Consider the following 21,054-nt stretch of genomic DNA (forward strand, 5'->3'; position numbering starts at 1 on the left):
TGGTACGGTCTGTGGTGTTATTATGTTGTTGTGTAGTGGCGACTGTGTGTGGTTGCTGTGTGAGTGTGTGGGGCTGCACGGGCGGACTATCGTTTGCCGTGGAGGCTGCTCTGTTTGAGCAACAGGGGGCCACGTAAGACGTGGTCCACTGTCTGTGTGTCCGTAGTCCCGAGCAGACCCTGAGGTGACTCCACCCCTCGCAGGCATTACACTTGACTGAGGTGGAGTTGTGGTGTAATCGTCTTCGGCATACACAGCAGGTGTATATTTCTGGCCTAGGGTTTGACTCGATGCCAGCCCTGAGTAGGAGAATGCGTAGTGAATGTTGCCCTATGGACGGACAACTTCTGAGATACTTCGCCGACCTAAGCGGGGTTAGATCGCCGAAACAACAGCCCTTGGTCGGGTGAAACCCGAGTCATTCCGGTACGTATAACCGGCTGTCGTGGGAATGAATAACATAGGGATATAGAGGTTTGGTTCAATATGCAAACTTTTTTTTTTGTAAACCTGTGTAATTATTTAAAAATACCTTGCAAAAGTTGTGTTCCAGCAACTCCAGGGCTGTCTGACGATCTTTTGGATCGTGCTGTAAACATTTGTCTATGAAATCATGTCCCTCTTGTGAAAGACTTTCCGGCGCTTCAGGCTTCTCACCCATTCCCACTTTAAACATGATTTGGAAATTCGAGTCGAATTGTGCCCACGGGCGCTAAAATTAGCAAAAGTATTAGTTAAACATAATCACTTAAATGAAATTAGCTTACTTGTCCCGATGCCATTTCAACCACCACACAACCCACAGACCATATGTCCGCAGCACGGCCATGACCATCACTATTGGTTTTAGTGAATATCTCCGGCGCCATGTAGGCTATAGATTACAATAAGGAACATAATTGTTAAAATACTCCCACTATCAAGTAGAAAGTTTTTAATAATTTCTTTACATACCTTGTGTACCCACATAACCTTGAAGTTCACCTGGCACAGTTGTATGCGCCTGTATTTTAACCGCTGAACCAAAATCTCCTAGCTTTAGGCTATTACTTCCATCCACCAAAAATATATTTGCAGTCTTTATATCCCGATGCACAATGCCGTGCCGATGTAGTTCAGCAACACCTGATAGTAGTTGCACAGTGAAGCGCCGCGATAAGCCTTCCGGCAGACCACCCGATAATTCCACTAATGCTTCTAAAGTACCCTCCGAGCAGAGTTCCATAAATATAAGAAGTTCTTCCTGTAACGATTATGTAGAAGGTGAATGAAGGGGTAAATCAAAACTAAACTTAACTCTCAAATAGCGCCATCGGCCGATTTCAGTATAGATATAAGCTTAGACTAGCATAAAAATTCTGCCAAAGGTATATATTAGAAAAAACCCGAACTTTTTCTCCGGCTTATTTGTGTTTACATGTATTTTTAATCTTTATATACTTTTTTATTAATACAATCTAATTTGTGAAACCAAAATTCAATTTCCAAGTATTTGCATTTAAGTGTCCATAACAAAAACCACTTGAATCAGCTATTTCTCAAATTATGGTCACGAAATGTGATTTTTTGCGATCCCGTACTTATGGACATTGTTACATTTTTGAGAGCAAAGTGTTCGCTTATTCTCTTATTACCGGATCCGGTCCGGGTTGTACGGGAAAGAGCCTATTGTAAGATATTACCCACTTACCCTATGTACTTCAATACCATAGTAGCGAACCAAATTCTTATGCTTAATACCCTCCAAAATCTTCAATTCTTCAGCGACATTTTTGAGTGCACGTGTCTCACCGGGCTGTATTGCAATTTCTTTCATAGCCATCAACTCACCAGTATTATTATTGACAGCGGTATAAACTTTTCCAAAACGACCTTGGCCAATCTGAAATTGATGTACGACGTTTTGATAGACTAATCATCTAATCATTAATTTCATTACCACTTACCTTAATACCGCGATGCCAATGGAAATTAACACTGCGTGCACGTATCTGTACCTTATCGCAGGTATTCAGTTCCTTGACCTGGCCTATTAAGTTGCGTTCGCGTAAATGTTCTTCAATTTCCATGTCCAAATGATTCACAGCGTCCCGCACACGTACTTGCCGTGGTGCTAACGAAGAGCTACTGCCGCCATTGGGTGATTTTGACATAGGCGAAGATTGTGGCACAATTAGCCGTAGATCACCTTGCTTCTCAGTAGCGTTGTTTCCGCTGTCCGGGAAATCCTGACTGTCTGCAACCGTATATTCTGGCGTGCCATCAGCAGCGTTTCGCAACACTTCCTCCTTTAAACTAAACTGCGGATGTAAGAATTTATTGTACTGCGGTGAGCTCAATGGCGTATTCGGGCTGGTGCCGGCGCCTACAGATATGGGGGTACGTGTGGGCGTCCGAGATCGGCTTGTGGCCGGCGATGATGTTTTTCGCGTTCTTGGTGAAGCTTTTTTGCGCGCAACCTTTTCCGGTTCAGATGTTATGCCAATCACATGAGATATGCAGCAGTCCATTTGTTTCTTCAGTTCCTCGAATTGACATTCATCCAGATGACGCGTTATCTGCGGGTCACAAGCGAGAATTAGAAATTCTAAGCCTTGTGACGCCCACCGTGGACGCATACCACGACCACGCTCGCAACGCTCCATCACGAAACGCATCCACATTTTCGCAAAATCTATAATACCTAAGGACAAGTCGACCTCACATGACTCATCTTTGTTTGCCATTATTCGTTGCTCGAAGAGCCGAATTACGTCTTTATTATACTCAAACCCAAATTTATAGCCTTGATGCAAAATCTCACGTGTGCGCGAAAGTACCGCTTGCCTATCTTGATCGTCTAAGTCGGACATATTTTCCGGACCACATCGCTCCTGCACACGCTCGATTATTTTGGAAAGCTTGTTGCGCACATCGAGCACATCTTTTTGCAGCAACTTAAAAGATTTCTTGACTTCCGCACAGACAAAATCTTGCTGCTGATTGATCACATCATCCTCGTAATGCTCTCGATGAAAGTCAGTCGTTTCGACATCGCGACAAAACATCTTTGCAAAGAAGAGCACCTTCACCGAACATTCGCGTTCCACAGTGAAAAGCGATTGCATCTCTCTACAGATCGTTAAGAGTTGCCACTTCAAATCACTTTCGCCATGCTGTGCTGTGTCATCGATTTGTATATCTAATTCGGCGGCACGACTCACCAAACGGTCAGATATGCTGCGCAACAAATTGCGTATTATGGTGCAAAACTTCTTGGCCGCAATTGTATGCATGCCATTTATCATGGGACTAATGAGTTTGGTAAACATCCATTCCTTTTCCAACGCAGATTTCTGGTTACACTCTGGCGATGATTGCAGCACCAATTGATCGATGTAATCTAAATATAGCTAAAATATGAAAACATTACGAAAATTTCAGTCAAAAAGATAGCAAAAATTTCATAAATAAAAATACCTCAAATACTTTTCGCACTGTTTTATCAAAATGATTCAATATTCCCATGTATCGCTCCAATTCTTCCTCATTCTCCACCAGCGCTGTCGTTATGTGCCGCTGATAGCGTTCGCGATGTGTCAGCGCCAATGTCAGTCCTTCGCGTAACTCCTTCATGAGCTGCTCTAAGCTTAGCGGATTTGGTTTCGAGGGGCGTGTTTCTAGACGCATACGTAAAAACTCGTGCATAAATTGCAAAGGTATGCCGCTGAGAAACACGAAAGAGGGAATGTATGAAGGCAAGTTTATGGACTTGGCCTCGTCGCTCCAATAACCAAAGCGCCGCAATTCATCAATTTGTTCGCGGCCAATTTTGGGCTCCAAATGAGGCACGTGTTCATCAATGCGCTCAGTTTCGAAGTCATAGTCTTCTGTGCCGGGCTTCTCCAGCGAAATGTGTGCTTTGAAGAGCACGACATTGTGTAGTTTATTTAAAAACGACAAAGCTTTCGCTAAACCACGAGATTTTAATACATTTTCGATGAACTTCCTAAAAGCAACGAAAATATAGAAATTATCTAATTTTTATATTTACTATTGAGTTATTAGGCTGTAGGCGCACCTGTATAGCGCTGATGAATTAGCATCATTACAGCTTGTTAAAGGTTCAACACTAAATATATTTATGTCCTGCATGGAATTTTTACGTAAATGCGAACCAGATGCCTCCAACGATAGGTGACTAACTTCGGTTGAGGTAGATCTACAAATTGTTAATCAGCAAATGTATAAACAAAAAACTTTAAGTATCATTTTAAGAAGGTAACCTACTCGTTGCTACTTGAAGTTTCACCAGGTACTTGCGCCACATCGTTCAACATGAACTGTACCTTCGGCGTAGAGAAAAATGATGAAAGCTTGCGTTGAGGCGTAGCTTGACTAGAACTGGTTTTGGTTGAATCAACCGAATTAACGCCAGAATCATCGTTGTCAACGCCAGACGATGTGTCGCTATCAGTGCCTACATAGGATGTCTGTACAGGCCAAGAAAACTTTTCACTTTGCAACCTGAATAGTACAAAATTTTAGAGCATTCGCCAAAAAATTAAGACACAATTTTATTCGTATTACCGCGCCAATATTTTGCCAAAGATACACAGCTTTAAACGATTCTGACGTGTTATATTATACCACAAACACATAGCTTTAATACGGCCTACAAAGTTTTCATTTTTGTATATGGGATGAAATGCCCCCATGACTTGGGAGGAGGGATACAGCGCTTCTGCGGATTCCAAACGTGTCAGTAGTTCTTCCACTTCTTTCATGGCAATCTCCCGCTGCTCCATGCAGTCTTTGCAGTATAAAGACATACAGCCAGTGCATAATTTTCCAGGCTGTGGTGCTGTAAAACAATAAAAATCAAATAAATTATTTTTCGCACATAACGTGAAAGCAACAACATATATAACTTACAACTTGCATTGCTATCCGTACTGATGCCACTATCAATGCTCAATTCACTCATGGCACGTTGATAGCGCGGTTGAAATTTGTAATTTATAATTTGTGAGAGCAATTCAGGCACTGCCTGTCGGGCGGTGAATAAATATTTGTCCTGCTGTTCCATGGTACGGTCAGCCTGCCATGCTTGTAACTCCAGCCAAATGAGATCTTTCAATTCTGCTTGCCAGGTGTGCTCTTCATGTGAAAGCTGAGAGTGGGACATAGGTAGATATCAGTGATATGAGGAAATTTCAAAGGAAGATGCGTATGTATGTATTTGTATGTACAGTAGACTGTCCCAAAAAACCAAAGATGTTTTCAACGCATATCCCCTCATTTTATTGGTTTTGTCTTAAAAGCTATCCGAATAAAATCTTATGCAATTCGGGCCACGGCAGCCCTTGCCGAGTTGCAGTAAAAGTTATTAGAATAACCATTGTTTAGTTCGCGTGTTTTGTTAACTTACTCATTTTACTTTAATATAAAGTCAGAATTTTTTCCAAATGACCATAAATTATAATATATTTCCAAAAGTTTCCACAAAATATAGATATATGCGTTTCAACTAAAAGAAAAAATCAAAAATGGTCTTTAAAAATATTATCCTGCAAGATTTTTACTTTTGAATGCATTTTCAAGAATCCTTATTTAATTTAAATGCCATAAATATTTATATGGATATTGAAGGATAAAAATTGCAAAGGATATTTGCCTTTAATTAATTTCTTCGATGTCCATGGGAGAAATCGTGCCGTCCTATTAAAGATTTTAAGATACAGCTTTACTAGAAATGCGTTTAAGTGTGAGAGCAATTCAAGCAAGCTGTTAACTAAAACTTCAACTAAAAGTCGGCATGGGTTATCGTTATCCTACGGCCATAAAACTTCAAATACATATCGTCACTAGACACGAATAAAGGCGCGAGCTCAAAAGTTGACGGCGAAAAAAGACGCATAAAAAAATCTTAAAAATCTTAAAAACGTTTTCTTATAAAAAAAAATTCAAAAACGTCACCGGTAAAAACTTGTTGCAAAGTAATGCACTGGGCGACAATTGGGCACCGCCAATGACATCGCCGTGTAAAACTGGACAGTTGAAAGCATTGCGTGGGTATTGAGCTAGAACTAGTACTGTCGCCAAAAGGTCTAATTCTGAGCTAGTGAGATTTTCTGCAGGGTAAGTCAATATCCAATAAAGAAACTTTCAAAAAATTTTTAAAAATTTGTAATATGTATAGTTTCGTTCCCGTCAACATATTCAAAATTCGCTATGTAGAGGCTTTTGAGTCAACACTTCGCTATATTAGAGGCTTTTGCTACAGGGCCTTTAACCGGCAATATATTCCAAAAGCAAAATTTCTTGTCAAGAAAAATTAGGATAGCTTGGGTGGGATTTTTTGATGCATTCGCAGAAATACCTTAATGGTGATAATTTTACTTTAATTCGGTTTTTCGCTCAGAAAACGTAGACTTTACCAGTAAAATAAAAATTAAAAAAATACAAAATGTATTATTCCATTACCTTAGCATCCTGTCGATCGACGCTGCCTAATTTGATAAGATTTGCGAAAGTCTCATGAAACTCTTTGCGTATATTCAAACCTGGTGTGCGTTCACTACGCAACTGTTGTACAAATGCCGATGCTGGAGCCGATGCACGACAGCCTATAGGTCGCGAGGATACGCACATATATCTATTACACGATTCCACCACCTTTGAGGAGCCGCGCAAGCACACCTCCGAATTAAGCGGCGTACATTTATCCAATGATTCCTGATGATATGAATTATCCAATAAACTTGAACCACGCGAATTATAACTGCCTGCTGTTGTTGAAATCATGGCATTCTTAAGTTCACGTTCTGCATCACGCAACAGATCTTGTGCACGTTTGCTGGTGCGCTTGTTCTCTTCGTTGACGAACATTTCATTAAGCAGAGCACAATCCATTGTGTTACGTCGAAGTACACGGGAACGTGCCATACGTGTCATGCCTTTCTTGGGTGTGCTCGGCATGGGATCTATTGATCTATTCATATAGAAAAGTTCACAAAGTATTTTTTATTGAATGCACATAAAAGTGTACTTACGATCCAACAGAGGCGACAGCATGTGCCTTTTTGCGCTCCCAATCGCGACTTTTAATCTTCATTCTAGTACGTGGCGGTGTGGTACCGTAGTCTTCAAAACGTGACGCTAAATCGTCGGCATTTGGCGAAAGTAGTTCCTCGTCCTGCTCGATGGGACGATAGTTGTTCACACCTTTATTCGGCGAGGCCTTGATGCGGAATTCAACTCTGAAAAATATGAATACAATTAGTTTGCATATTTTAAAAGTCTCAATAGAAAATATATATAAAAATTTAAAATTCGACCACCCTACTCTACTGTCCCTCCTCTATCGGCTGTCACTTAGCTTATGAGCAGGATGAAGGGCATATTACGATTGATATATTACTATCTAAAATACACACCCCCATTCGCACAAAAGTCAAATTGTGCTCAAAGCAACATCCCATAAAAAGTGTACATACTTTATTTATAAAAATTATTAAATGATTTTTGCATATTTAGTTTGTAAAATTGTGTATTTTTGTTTGCAACTCTGTAAATTTCACAATATGTTCACCATACCAAAGAGTGGTATCATAAGTGCATAAGGGTGGTCCAAAACAGGAAAATCTACTTTTTGGAATTTTCTTGTTGTTGCACTGTGGTGCCAGACTGGAAAATTAGAATTGATATAAAAACAATTTCATCAAAATTAAAAAATCTTTTTTTTTCTTGGAATCTCTAAAAAATTTTCAGGTAGCAAGAATCAAGTGGTTAAGAAATCGCATTGATTTTGTTCAATTTTTGCGGACATATCGAGTACACTTTGCGTACTTATGTATGTGGAAGAAAATGCCTAGCACTGTCAGCAAAAAAAAAAATATTCTTAGCCACTTAAAACTTGCTCTATATTGTACTAAAATTTTATTTTCTAGAAATAAAATATAAAATAGTAGGTGAAAATTTTGTATAATATTTCAAATTTTTCCTGTGCACTTCTTTTCCGTTTTGGGGGATCGCCATAATTCTTTATTTTTTTTATTTTTATTATGTAACATTCATAAACGGGAGCAGGAAAATCGATTTTCTTCAAAATAGCTGCTATCTTTGCACTTTGCACTAAAAAAAAATCATAAACCAAGCAAAAATGCAAAAAATCGGGCTTTTTAGTAGAATTGCTATAAAATCGTTAAAAAAATACATATTTTTTAATCGATTATAAATATTTCCCCTCAGAAATCTTCCAACAATAGAATTATTAGAATTAACTATAAAATTTTGCCACTTATATTTTGAATATTTTTTAAAAACGTGCGTGATGTGTTTACGAACTAAAGATGTAACGAATAGTGATTTGGCCCGATACCTCATACCGAATATCCGGCGAGCTGCGTCTCATTATAACTAAAATAAATATCTTGCTCAGTAAAATAACATTAATGCTAAATTATATTTAATTGAGGTTTACGCTAAAGCTGTTGATTTTTACAGTTTCCTTCAAGATAAGCTTTCACTATTACAATAAAAAAAGGCCAAAGCCTTTGAGCTTTGTCAAAGCTGGCTAATATTAACCTAGTCCTGTATTTCCACATGAGCAACGCTATCTGCAGTCCGCCGATTCCCAGATGTTATTGTATTTAAACTCAAATAGCTGATGATTTCAATAATTTTAATCATTTTACTGAGAGAATGTTTCTTTTAAGATTACCTTTTACTTAAAATAATTTTTAGAAACGTTCTGGAAAAATTTTTGGACCAACCTTATGTACATACCTACAAGTTAATGTACATAAATCATTGCGAATTTGCATATGACGAAAATTATATGAATTTTTACAGTTATTCCTCCCTTCAGCGGCTATCTTATCGCACAACGATTACTCTCGTAAATTATTCATGATAAGCATAGAAAATCAAAGCGTATCTCTATTTAGCTATGTGCTTTCATTTACAAACATGGGCGTCACGCCTATAATTATACCTCAAAATTGCTTATAAATGAATTAATTGACAATTTTGATTGACATAAAAAAGTTATGGCACGTTTTGAGGTGAATATGTATCGAAGTGTACAAGTGTGTATAAATGTATGCATGTATAACTGAACTATCTACATATTCATAGATATGTGCGTAAATATGTATGTAGTACACANTGAACTATCTACATATTCATAGATATGTGCGTAAATATGTATGTAGTACATGCATTTATTTTTAAACGTGAACATATACCTGTCTAACTGTCAAAACTAAATATGCATTACATTTACATTACCCAAAATTTCATCAGAAATTTGAGTACTCGCTTTGCTGAAAGAACGCCATGCACCGAAAAAAATTTAAAATTCAATCAAAACGACTTAAGCTGTTAAATCATTTAAGCAAAAGAATAATAATATCTAAAAGCTATGATATATATATAATCGTTAAATTTAGTGCAGACAATAAAGCTGTCGAAGCTTTAGTCGAAAGGTGACAGATTTCAACCTAAAGTTTAAGGCGAATTCATATAAGGTGCTCTTACCGGACCTGCTGATTTCAAGGCGAATTTGATGTGTTTGTACTGATTTCCAATGTTCGTATAATTTGTTTGTGTAGTTTTAGTTTTTGGGTTGCCGCTGCCATCTTATAAAAATTCGCCTTGCTAAAGTGGCTAACCAAAGTGAAAAACAAGAAAAAAATCGCGTTTTATGATTCACACACACAATTGACAGAAGTCGTTTCTCCCACAACATAAAAGCTCCTCACACTTGGCTCAACATTTTTTTTATTCTTAAATGCTGGTACAACACGGTACTGAAAGGGTTAAGATTGCGCCTGAAAGGGGGAAACTGACTTCATTTAAAAGTTACGCAAACTTAATGCTTAACTAGCTTTTAACGAACTAAATTGACCAAAATTGTCCTCCAGTAATATTTTTCAATATTCTGCAACCTCCTTGACTTGAAGGAAGCCAAGCTATTAATTATTTAATGAAGTTAATAGTGGATTGGTAACATAGAGGTATATCATTTAGCTTATTGCACTCCTGGGGCGATTTTACTTAACTAATTAATGAATATAGGGTACATAAATTAATCAATTAAGAACAAGTAACACTGTGCGATAGCCGAAACCAGCCCTGACTTTGCTACTGTTTTCTGAAAGTATACAGTAATAAAATAGTCGATGGATTTGAAAAGTTAGCTCATATTTTTATTTTATGGCATACTAAAGTTTTCATGTCCCGGCCTAAGTCCTTTTCAAAAAGTTGCAAAAAATTATTAAAATAAATGTCTGAACGAAATTAAAGGTTATTATAATAAAGAATAATTACTTATTAATAGTTTTTGCAGCTTCATTATATTATGTGTATTTTTAGAAAAATTCATCTAAACATTGTTAGATGTTTTATGAAAATAAAAGCAATGTGCATGCAACTCAGTGAGCTTTTGTAGATTTTTATGTTGATTGTTGATGCATACCGATTACATATATTATGGGCCAAAAACGGACAGATAGCCAATTTAGCAGCACATGTACACGACTGAAGACCTACTCTGATCTAAATCAATCAATAAAATCAATTTTTAGTCCATTTTGACATTTGACAAATGAAATAAATTGAACTTGACATAGTGAAAACCAGCGTCAACGACCGTCACTATCTTTGTTGACCTTAAAATTCCTCCCCTTAACGTTAGCAAAGAATTTTTACTTCAAAATAAAATTAGTTAACGGTTTTTTAATGATTGTTATAATTTTAATACAATAAATTATTGCAATAGCATTCATTTAAATATTTTAATGTTAATACAAAAAAAAATCATTAGCATTATTTCTGCGGAATTAATGCATTGAAATTTTCATTTACATTAAATTTCAAAAATTAATGCATTCATTTTTTTTTTCATTTACATTAAAATGCTATGCATTAAAAAATTAATGCATTTTTCACAACTCTGCTGTAGAGTCGACTTTATTTCGACTATGAATATGCCCCATTACTGTCATTAAAAATTTTTTCATTTAATGACAAGCAAAAATACAGCATAAGTTATTTCAGTCAGTTTCGAAAAAAACCGGAGGTTGCATATGTTTTGACCACGCTTTGTTCCAGATTGAATGGTAAAAATGTAGATATGTTTTTGAAAATTCCAAAGTGCAATGGCCGACTGTAGAACCAGTATTTTTCACATAAGCCATTGATAAGAAACCAAGTTTTTCTGAAAGTTTGAATTTTATAGAAAATTTAGTTCCGAGTTTTCCCAAGTAGGCGATTTTAAGCGTATTTTTTCAATTGAAGTTAGTGGTCGCGGACTAGCATTCAAAACAATAAAAAAAATTGTTCTGTAGGATTTCTGGTACGAAGAATCTGAACACAAGAAACATTGCTGGCACTTTTTCTTCATGCTCCTTCGATGTTTTTTGTATCAAAGCCCAACCTAGCGGCCGTTTTTGGTAAATATGAAGAGCAAGTTCACATTCCTTGAACCTCAAGACCACCAGAAAAAACACTTAAAATCGCTATCGTGGAAAAACTGAGAAATTACTTTTCTAAATACAATCCAGACGTTTAGAAAAACTTGATTTCATCAATTACCCAGAAATTCCATATCGGCGATGCCTTTGCAAAAGCGCCTATTTAACGGCACTCAAATTTTAAAGGAGCGCGAAAAACTGTTTTTCTTCAAAGGCATTGACTTGATAGGCGGTATTTTAAATCTGTTGTTTAATTAACGATTTACCGATTTTTATGCATAAATCTCAATGCCTGAAGTTCAGGGTTACCAAATCTCATTTTTGCCACAACAGCGATTTAGGCGGTTTGGCAACTGGTCGATGAGCTGTTTTACATAGGCATCAACGATATGTTTTGATCGCTACTGTACTGAAACGGACTCACGTTTAAACATAACACGTAGGAGTACACAAATTTCAAAAAATCTTTGACTTTTACAGCCCATAAAAATTATATAGGTAGTTACTTTGCATGCATTTGGGTACAAGTTATACATAGTATGTAGGTATGCGTGTAAGTGTGTAAAGAACCTTTGCCCCATTTTTATTTTATATATTTAGTTCATGTATCTACGCAAATGAATACATAGAGTGACGAAAATATAATTAGGGACGCGACATTTTAGAAATACTCGGAAAGTATAGCTCGTTATCTTACAAAAACCGTATAAGTCCGAATTTCGAACAGTATACAAAATTTCGAGCTCTTTAATTAGATTTCTTCGAATGAATACGCAGTTTTGTAGCCCATTGAATTTTAGTACAGTAAAGTGCAAATTTTAAGCGCCTAAGACTCACCGTTGAGTTTTGGCATTTTTTTTTCTTTAAATTTGTTTTTTTAAGGTGTTGCTCATTTTCTCCATATAAAAAATTTTCAAACATAACCCAGCCCGCGAAAAATCCGAAAATAGATTTGAAACAGAAAAAAAAGAGTAGATGAAATGCGGACTTTTGTCCGTTTACCGAGAAAAGTGCCGAAAACGGGTGTGAAACGGAACGATTTTGGCTCTTTCTCTGAGTGAATTTTTCGTTCAATACGCTTTTCTTCTGCACTTCACAATTATTTTTCATAGTTCGGAAAAAATCCATTATTTTTTTTTGCGTCTGACAGCATTCGAACCTGACATCTCCAGAAAAATAACAAATAGTAGCACGCTCGTCTGCGTACTCAGCCAATGCCGTCTAAGTATACATACTTTCAAATGTTCAGATTGAACAAATAAAATAAAATTATTGCTTTCAAATAACATGATATTTTTCGAACGTTTTTTGGATACGAAAGTTAGTGGAAATAGGAGTCGTTTCCTGTACGTTACCGGGTACGATAACTCCCCTGTATTTTTAACGTTTTTCGGATACGAAAATGAACGAAAACTGGAGTCGTTTTCGTACCGTGTCCGGTCGGCAAGATTTACGTGTCTCTGCTGGCTGGGAAGTACTTTATATGGATAAAATGCACAACACCGTCCGAAAAAAAATTTCCAAAATCAACGGTATTTTGTAGCCACTACAAACATGCACTTTGTTGCACTAAAATTGAACGGGCTGCAAAACTGCATACTTACCTAGAACTTAGTTTTATTTTTTTATGGAAATTTGTGCAAAAACTCGTGGGTTTTGTATAAATCTTATACAAAGTTTAAAATTTTATTTTTACTTTTATAAAAAAATAATAAACTTTCTATGAAGAAAATAAAAATAGCCAAAACCTATTAAAATGTCGCGTCCCTATTTATATTTTCGCCACCGAATGTGTATACATACAGTGGTCGAAATAATTATATCCGCACCATATTTTGACATGTTTTAACATGGTTTTTTTTTGTTGTTATTTAGTTTTGGTTATTTTTTTATAAAAATGCAGTTAATCATTCAACAAAACCAGAGTAAATCCAATTTTCAAACTTTGTGCAATATTTAGCAACAAAGTAAATAGCTTTCGTAAAAATGTCCAGCTTTTTTAATTAGATTCCCTAGAAAGATTTTTAGTATGCGGCTTTGTAGCCCAAACGGCTAAAAATTACGGTTGATTTTTTCGAATTTCTTTATCCCATTTGCTTCCATATAACGAATACACACACTTTATTCTAAAAAAATCTAATTAAATAAGACATTTTTACAAAAGTTTATTGAATTTTTTTTTTTTTCAAATATTGCACAAAGTTTGAAACTTGGATTTACACGGTTTTTTTTTTAAGAATGAACTATATTTTTACAAAAAAAAAAGTAGTAACAAAAAATATTTTAAAACATGTCTAATGAGGAGCGCCTGTAATTATTTCGACCACTGTATGTACATATGTATTGTCAACTTACTTTTTGCGCCTCATTTTGTAGTCACTTTATCGTATAATGATTGTTTATAAATCCGTTGAAAAATACCAGCGCAGCAAATACTCCTCTAAGCGTTGTTGTAATTCAATTTCGCAATTTGCCTTTTGTTTTAAATCAAAAGCAACAAAAACACAAATTTATTCTTTCACTTTAAGCGGTTTAGTTTAAAAGACTGCAACTGGAACGGAAAATGCAAAAGATTGCCACAACGAATATTTTATACATTTATGTATGTATAGATATGTCTAAGTGCATCTGCATTCACCAAGTAAAGCTCGGAACACTTTGACGACAGCAAGCGACAAGCAGCATCTGTCAAATTTTAAATACACACGTTCTTACGGACACAATTATTTTGACGACAGCACGACATCTTGGCTGCAGGACTGCAATTGTCGACGTCGCCAAATTAAATCTATTTCTAATTTTNTCATGTTGTTCTTATTTACTTAAATAAAAATACACAATTTGTGAAATAAATATACCAAAATGTAAAACTTTAAAATCAGCTATTTGCTATGTCGCTGAGGTCTTCAAAATGTTTAAGAAGCTGGCTTCAAGGCGACATTTGTCGACAAAATGATGTCGCTGTCGTTACGTCGTGAAGTTGCAGTCGTCAAAGTGTTCCGAGCTTAAGTACGAAGCCCCGTGCAAATTCTTTTATACATACAAACGCACCAAATATATATTTTTCCATATGAACATATGTACATACTATACATACTTTTATATGAATTTGCGTGCATGAGCAAAAAATGTTAATTTTGCAAGGCGTAAACTTTAGTGCTAGATATTCGAGTGCATATATTTGTTTTTTTTTATGCATTTTGTTCACTACACAATCACATGTTGCCGTCGCGGCTTTCGCTGAGGCAATAATTCGTTGAATCGTTGCTGCTAACGTCGCATGGAACAACCAAAGTTGCCGGCGTGCGAGAACTGTAAATATACATTTAGTAGATATAAAATGCGGAAAAAAAAATTATCAAAAATCAACAAACAACCCGGTACTCCAAGTCAATACACGAACGTCAACGCGGCATACCGCAACCCACAACACAACGCAACGCAACGCACATTATCAGCCAGTTAGTCAGACTGTCCGTCGATTTACTAAAAGTGCTTTATATTTTTTGTACTATTTTTGGGAGGAAGATCACACGACACACACGGACGATCACAGCAGCAAGCTGGGGGTCGCGCACTTATTAACTCGTTCGCTCAAGTGCGCAGCGCACACAAAAGTGCCGAAGTGTAGGACGACAACGTCGCATGGAATACTCAAATATTTATTTTTAAAATTAATTTTTTTTTTCTTAACTTTATACATAATGGTGTGTGGAAATTATCACAATGAACGGAAAATAAACCGGATTTATAGTAATTACTCGGCTAAAAAAACAAAATCACCAAATTAAACTTGGCTGACAGCCGTGAGCATAGGTAAACGCGCTACTCTTGTCATCGTTGGGATGGGTTAACTCAAATCAGCGCAGCGCTGTACATCGTGCCTAACTTCGGGAGCTAAGCCCACTTCATATATACGTACATACATATGTACATAGTCGTCCGATGCCGCTACCAACTAACCCGCAAACACACGCATGATAAGCGTGAACTGTCTACATTCTGAACACTCGGTTCCACTTTGTTGGACAGCATGGTGCGCGGATGGTTGGGCAAAGAGCGCATAGCACGAGTACATAACACAGTAGCACCATGTAAATATGTAGCAGAAACAAAAAAAAAAGAATGAACAGATATTAATATTAATAAGTAAACACAAAAATGTGTACCGTTCCGCTACTAACGCAACTGCATTTTCCGAATAAACACCGTCTACTGAGGGTATTCCCTCAGCGAACCCAATGTTTTGAGGCAGACAAGGCCGAAAGACACCGACCGCAACAAATTCGTTTATTTTGGCAAGGGAGCATGTTTGTCTTGACGCTCTTTGAAAAACTCTTTTGACGCTCTTTTGTCAACAAAATACTACAAGAGTCGAAAGAAAATGTTGTATGTACTTACATATGTATATGACGGCGAACTCAGGAATTCCATAAGCAGTGCGCTCGTATGCCAGCTAATCATTATAATTTATACTTTTCAACTTTTTTGTGGTTGTTGTAGCGGCTACAACAGCCGTCCAGATCGGCTAGTCCCTCAATCGTTGTCAAGCTCAGCTAACGGGGAAACCCAGGAATCGTGCAGCTTCTATAGGGTCTATCATACTGACAAAGGCGTTAGTTGTCTCGAGTTAGTTAGTTTTGAGTCGTGGAGTGTCTCTGCGCATACCGGGCACTCGTTGGGCACATCTGCATCTAATTTGCTCAGGTACGAGTTTAAACTGCTGCAGTATCCAGAGCGAAGTTGGGATATTGTAGCCCGTGTCTTCCGAGGCAAGCGAAACTCTGTATTGTCTACGACTAGTGGTTGTGTTCCAAATACATACCGACTAGGTCGACACTGAATGCCGTTTATGGCCTGTGTCCAGAGGTTGCTTTATGAATCTCTGGCCTTCGTCCGTCCGTTCGTATAGATGCCTTCTGACGTGCCGTAGCGTGGGTTCCTGTGCAAGCAAGTGTCTGTTCCGTCGCCCACGTCGGTGACATACTAAATATTAAGAATTGTACGCAGAGCGTTGTGCTCCTTAACCAGGATCATTTGAGCTTCGTCGTGCAGGTGATGGCATCCGGTCGCTGTCCGGAGTGATGTGTTTAGCAAGTCTGTAGCTTTATCCTCTGCGTTTTAATAGTCCCCGGCGACCACAAAGGTGCTGCATAGTTTAGAACAGGCCGACCAATTACCTGGTGCGTTGCCAACAATGTTTCTCTGTATTTGTCCCAGGTGCTGCCGGCTAGCGACGTGAGGACCTTGTTGCGGCTTTGTACTTTACTGACAATTGCGTTTGTATGCACCGAGAACGAGAGCAGACTGTCGAAGGCAACGCCGAGGATTTTCGGATTATTCACCGTCGGAATTGATTTCCCATCGATAGAATTTTAAAGGTTAAGGTAATTTTTTTGATAAAAGATAATATATTTCCTGAATTCTTCACCTTTAAAATACCGTAACATTTACTTTGCTATCATCCTCGAGATACTTGATTTTGTCCTTTTTTACCTCACTTTTATAAGCTTGGGATGTAACTATGTAATATTGATGCGCCTAAAAGATGCAGTTATTTCCATTCTCAAGTTGCATTCCTGATGACAGTACGAATGGAAATTATAAAAGCGAGTTTTTAGTTTTTTAAACCCCATTTTTTTTTTATTTCCCAAAATAGGGCACTGCGCGGCCTGTGGGTTGTGGTGCAGTTGTGTTCGTGTTGTGGTGCGGTCGTTTTCCTGTTCGTGTTCAGCAGCTCAGCCGGACTCGTATGTGCCGTAAAGGCAGCTCTGTTTGAGCAGCAAGTGTACATTGCCAGTGAGTCCTTAGGCCTAAGCAGGCTCGGAGGTGCAACCACGCGTTACAGGTATTGCACCTCACAGAGGTGGAGGTTAGGATGTAGTCGTATCTGGCACACGCAGCAGGTGTAGGTTTCTGTCCCACGGTTTGACTCGCTTCCAGCCCTGAGCAGAAGAGTACCAAGCAGATGTAGTCCCATGGATGAACAGATTTTGAGATATTTCGCCAACCTAAGCGGTGTTAAATCGTGTGGGGAGAAATTCGCCCTCTACCCGCTTCATACTACCCTATGTATGTTACTTAACAATTCTCTTTGAATAATTGATATCATAAATAATATACCTTTTCCTAGAAAAAAATAAATCAATTATAGAAGTAAATCCTGCTTTATCGTCTAAATTGAGGTACATAAATCCGCATTACTTTATACTGGCACTACGAATACTCTTAGATCATGTCAACCCCTCTACTGGCCAGATATCTATTTAATAACAAATAAAATTCAAATTGGCTCTAAAATAAAGGTTTATTTACTATTTGAATGTTGAAGTAAGTAAGTAAGTAGCTGTATATACACTTAGCTCTTATCATACATAAACATACCGCCTCAAAAATTGGCTTCTGATAGATATTAAATTTTAACCATATACACCTACGGTCAACTAATTAGCACCGAAGTTCAAAATGGTATTGATTACAATTAATGTTAATTTATTTATTTTTAATAACTTTCATTGAAAATATAATTCAATCCATGGTAGAAAAAAGAAGGTAGTTTCATTCAAGAATTTTTTTCAGCCATATTAACTATCTGTCATAAATGCCTGTTTTGGCTATTGCTTTATAATTGTGTTACCAACTAAATTTACAAAAAAAAATTGCATAAAAAAAAATTAAATTAGTAACAAATTATAATCGCATTCAAAGGCTGTTGCAATACAAGGGCGAACTTCCAGGATAACGGTGACCATCCCCTATTATAAAGCCAAACTGGCAAAAGTTCCACATACATACATATTTGCTCTTAGCATTTTTTAAAATACGACATTTTTATTAGGATAAGACTAAGGGCCAGGATCTCAGAAATTCAATTGACTATAGCATTTATACTAAATTAAACCACGGACAGATTTAAGCGCGCACTGAAAAACTGGCCCTTACCAACGTCTAAATCGGAAAGCAGTTCCAAATGACAAGAAGTAAGATGTTACTCTTAATAAATTAGTTTGTATATCGACTACTGAGCTGAAGATCGACCTATCTCGGCAGCCAGTTCGAAAACACCTATCTCAAAAACATTCTCAAGAACGCCGTTTTTCAGAATTTTATTGAAAAACACTCTATCTCAAAATTTGGTTGAAGAACGCCTTATTTCAGAATTCGATTCGAAAGTGCCCTATCTCGCTTCAAAATGTATTGAAAATGTGCTGATATAGGGCATTTTTGAATCGGCAGCTGAGATAGGGCGTTTTTGAAACGAATTCTGAAATAGAGCGTTTTTCAACCAAATTCTGAAATATGCACGTTTTTGAAAAGTTTTTCCGAGATAGGGCGTTTTCGAACTGGCTGCCGAGATAGGTGGATCTTCCACTCAGCAGTCGATATACAAATGTTTTTTTTTTTTTTTGGAATGACACACGTGAAGAAGGAGACTCGCATGAGTACATACTATTATACCGGCGTAGCAGCAGGCACGCTGGCAAATAAAAATTCATTCAGACCCAACTATATCCATATGCACGCATTTTTTTCCATTGATAAATGAAGAAATGTATATTACAGAAGTTGTTAGAAATTGTCCACGAGGCGCAGAAACTGCTTATATGTTCAATTTTTCATTAAAAAAAAAAATATTGAAAAGCAAAAAAAAAATATTTTTGTAACGCAAATAATTTCCTTGTATAGTTAAATGTTTTTTTAAATCTGCACCCAAAAAAATTTTTTCATTCGGACACTTACAGAAAAATAAAAATTTCCAAAACACTGCAAAAATTTTCAATTGTTGATTAAAAAAAAAACTATTTGGAATTTTGCAACAAAATTTACACAGTGTACTTTTCGAATACAAAACTCGGCGCTGCCAGAATATCATTGAAAAATATTAATCTTGGTAAATTCGGGGCCCACTTGAGGAAGCCTTACCCTAATGTCAAGTTAATGCTGAGGTGAATCTACCTTCTTTTTTATGCCGTGATTCCATCTATAAAAGAAACCACATAAATACAAGTTTGAAAGCTTGCACAAATTTCAAATATCGCTAGCTTATAGTGAAAAGTTGCTAAGTCCACTTCTCATGAAAACTCACATTTTGATATAGGAAGCAAGAGATATTAAAAATCCATCGTTTCGAAAAGGATTGAGGTACTTGTTTTATTTTTCTCGTTTATATTCAATGAAAGGCAAATTTGCTAAGTCAAAATCAGGTGCCGAAAATTCGACAAAACCAAAATGTAATGCGAAATGTTTTAATATTTTATATCTATCTAATATCTTTTTGTATTCAAAGAATTGCGAAATACTTTAAGAAAATGCCTATACTTACGAAGTTTTTTTCCTCGCCTGTAAAATTAAAAAAAGTGAGCTTAGCACTCTAAAAGCTTAAGCAGACGGCAGCGTTGATCCGGACTAACTCGGACTTAATCCGGATCAACTTCAGTTAATTCCCGAGTTGATCCGGATCAACACTGCCATCTGTTTATGCTTTAAGCTAGCGATATAGATTTTGATTAAGCGTTATATGGAAGAAAATGCGCAACACCTAAGTACCACAAAGAAAATCTAAAAAAATCAACGGTAATTTTTAGCGACTTGAAACTTCCACTTTATTACACTAAAATTAAATTGGCTACAAAACTGAATAGCCCAAAATTTTTTAAATATTCTAAATAAAAATTTGCATGACAATTTTTTTAAGTTTTATTATTTTTTTTGAAATGTGTGCACCTTTGAAACTGTTATTTTTGTGGTTTCTGTTATAGATGTATTAAAATTTAAATGAAAATTATTAAAAATAAATAAATGAACATAAGTTGCAAACACTATCATTTTGAATTTCGGTGCTAATTAGTTGGCCGTAGGTGTAGATATATACATATTAATGTAGATACGAAAGTGTCGTTTTATATTCTCTTAGCACTCATATATCATAAGAGAAAATTTAACACAAAAAATTGTTTGAGAAAGCAATAAAAAACTAAGGGAGCGTATTTACATATGTAGTTCTTCATAGTGCCATAATAAGTATTATGGAATGCAATACATTTAACAAAATTGCTCGACTAGTATTTTTAATTGCTTTCTACTCATTGTGCAGTGAAATTTACTAGTGCGCCGTACGATTCATGCGTATGTATGTAGGCAGTATATTATTTACGGCGTTTGTTGACGAGGGTCACTAAATAAGGCCTTCGATTTCTCGACACTTATGCCATTTTATTCGATTTGACATTTCCATACTAAAATTTTACATTTTTTAGCAGAACGTTTTCGGTTGGCGAACTGTCATTTTTGCTTACATTTTACTCTGCAATGTAATATTTTATTTACCTTTTTTACATTTTAGAGTAAAAAATCAACAACAATCAACACGCATCTTGGTGTTTTTGCTCTATAGCTTTGCTATTTGTTTAATATGCCTTGGGTCGGTGTTTTGCGGAAATTTTGTTTGGCAAACTGCATGCAATTGTTGTTGTAGCAAACTCGGAGGAGAGCGAGCAAACTATGTACATACCTTAGTTGGGCTAAATTGTTGTAAAATTAGTGTCGGCATATACCAAAAATTGCATGGAAATCAAGACAGGAAACTGAATTCCCC

At 36.6% G+C, this 21,054-nt stretch overlaps 1 protein-coding gene across 6 annotated transcripts in view; it reads right to left on the reverse strand.

The window, feature by feature from the left end:
- Nucleotides 1-15,666, reverse strand: part of Mekk1 (mitogen-activated protein kinase kinase kinase 4) — a 17,669-nt gene extending 2,003 nt beyond the window's left edge. The window contains exons 1-15 of one of the 6 annotated variants that reach the window (XM_017617563.1): nt 15,629-15,666; nt 14,557-14,771; nt 13,815-14,010; nt 7,035-7,241; nt 6,466-6,973; nt 4,915-5,152; nt 4,570-4,843; nt 4,270-4,506; nt 4,061-4,201; nt 3,460-3,988; nt 1,947-3,392; nt 1,691-1,882; nt 955-1,243; nt 768-874; nt 533-712 (exon numbers count right to left, since the gene is read on the reverse strand). In XM_017617563.1, the coding sequence (XP_017473052.1) occupies nt 533-712; nt 768-874; nt 955-1,243; nt 1,691-1,882; nt 1,947-3,392; nt 3,460-3,988; nt 4,061-4,201; nt 4,270-4,506; nt 4,570-4,843; nt 4,915-5,152; nt 6,466-6,973; nt 7,035-7,241; nt 13,815-13,828 (4,362 nt within the window). In that variant the 5' untranslated portion in view covers nt 13,829-14,010; nt 14,557-14,771; nt 15,629-15,666. Of the gene's footprint in view, nt 1-532; nt 713-767; nt 875-954; nt 1,244-1,690; nt 1,883-1,946; nt 3,393-3,459; nt 3,989-4,060; nt 4,202-4,269; nt 4,507-4,569; nt 4,844-4,914; nt 5,153-6,465; nt 6,974-7,034; nt 7,242-13,814; nt 14,011-14,556 lie in introns of all 6 variants that reach the window. The other 5 variants (XM_017617562.1, XM_017617564.1, XM_017617565.1 and 2 more) reach the window with 5 other exon arrangements.
- Between the last annotated feature and the right edge of the window lie 5,388 nt (nt 15,667-21,054).

This window comes from Rhagoletis zephyria, unplaced genomic scaffold (genome assembly GCF_001687245.7).
Source record: "Rhagoletis zephyria isolate East Lansing unplaced genomic scaffold, Rhagoletis_zephyria_1.1 Rzeph_scaffold_01439, whole genome shotgun sequence".
In the NCBI taxonomy this organism is placed as follows: Eukaryota; Metazoa; Arthropoda; class Insecta; order Diptera; family Tephritidae; genus Rhagoletis; species Rhagoletis zephyria.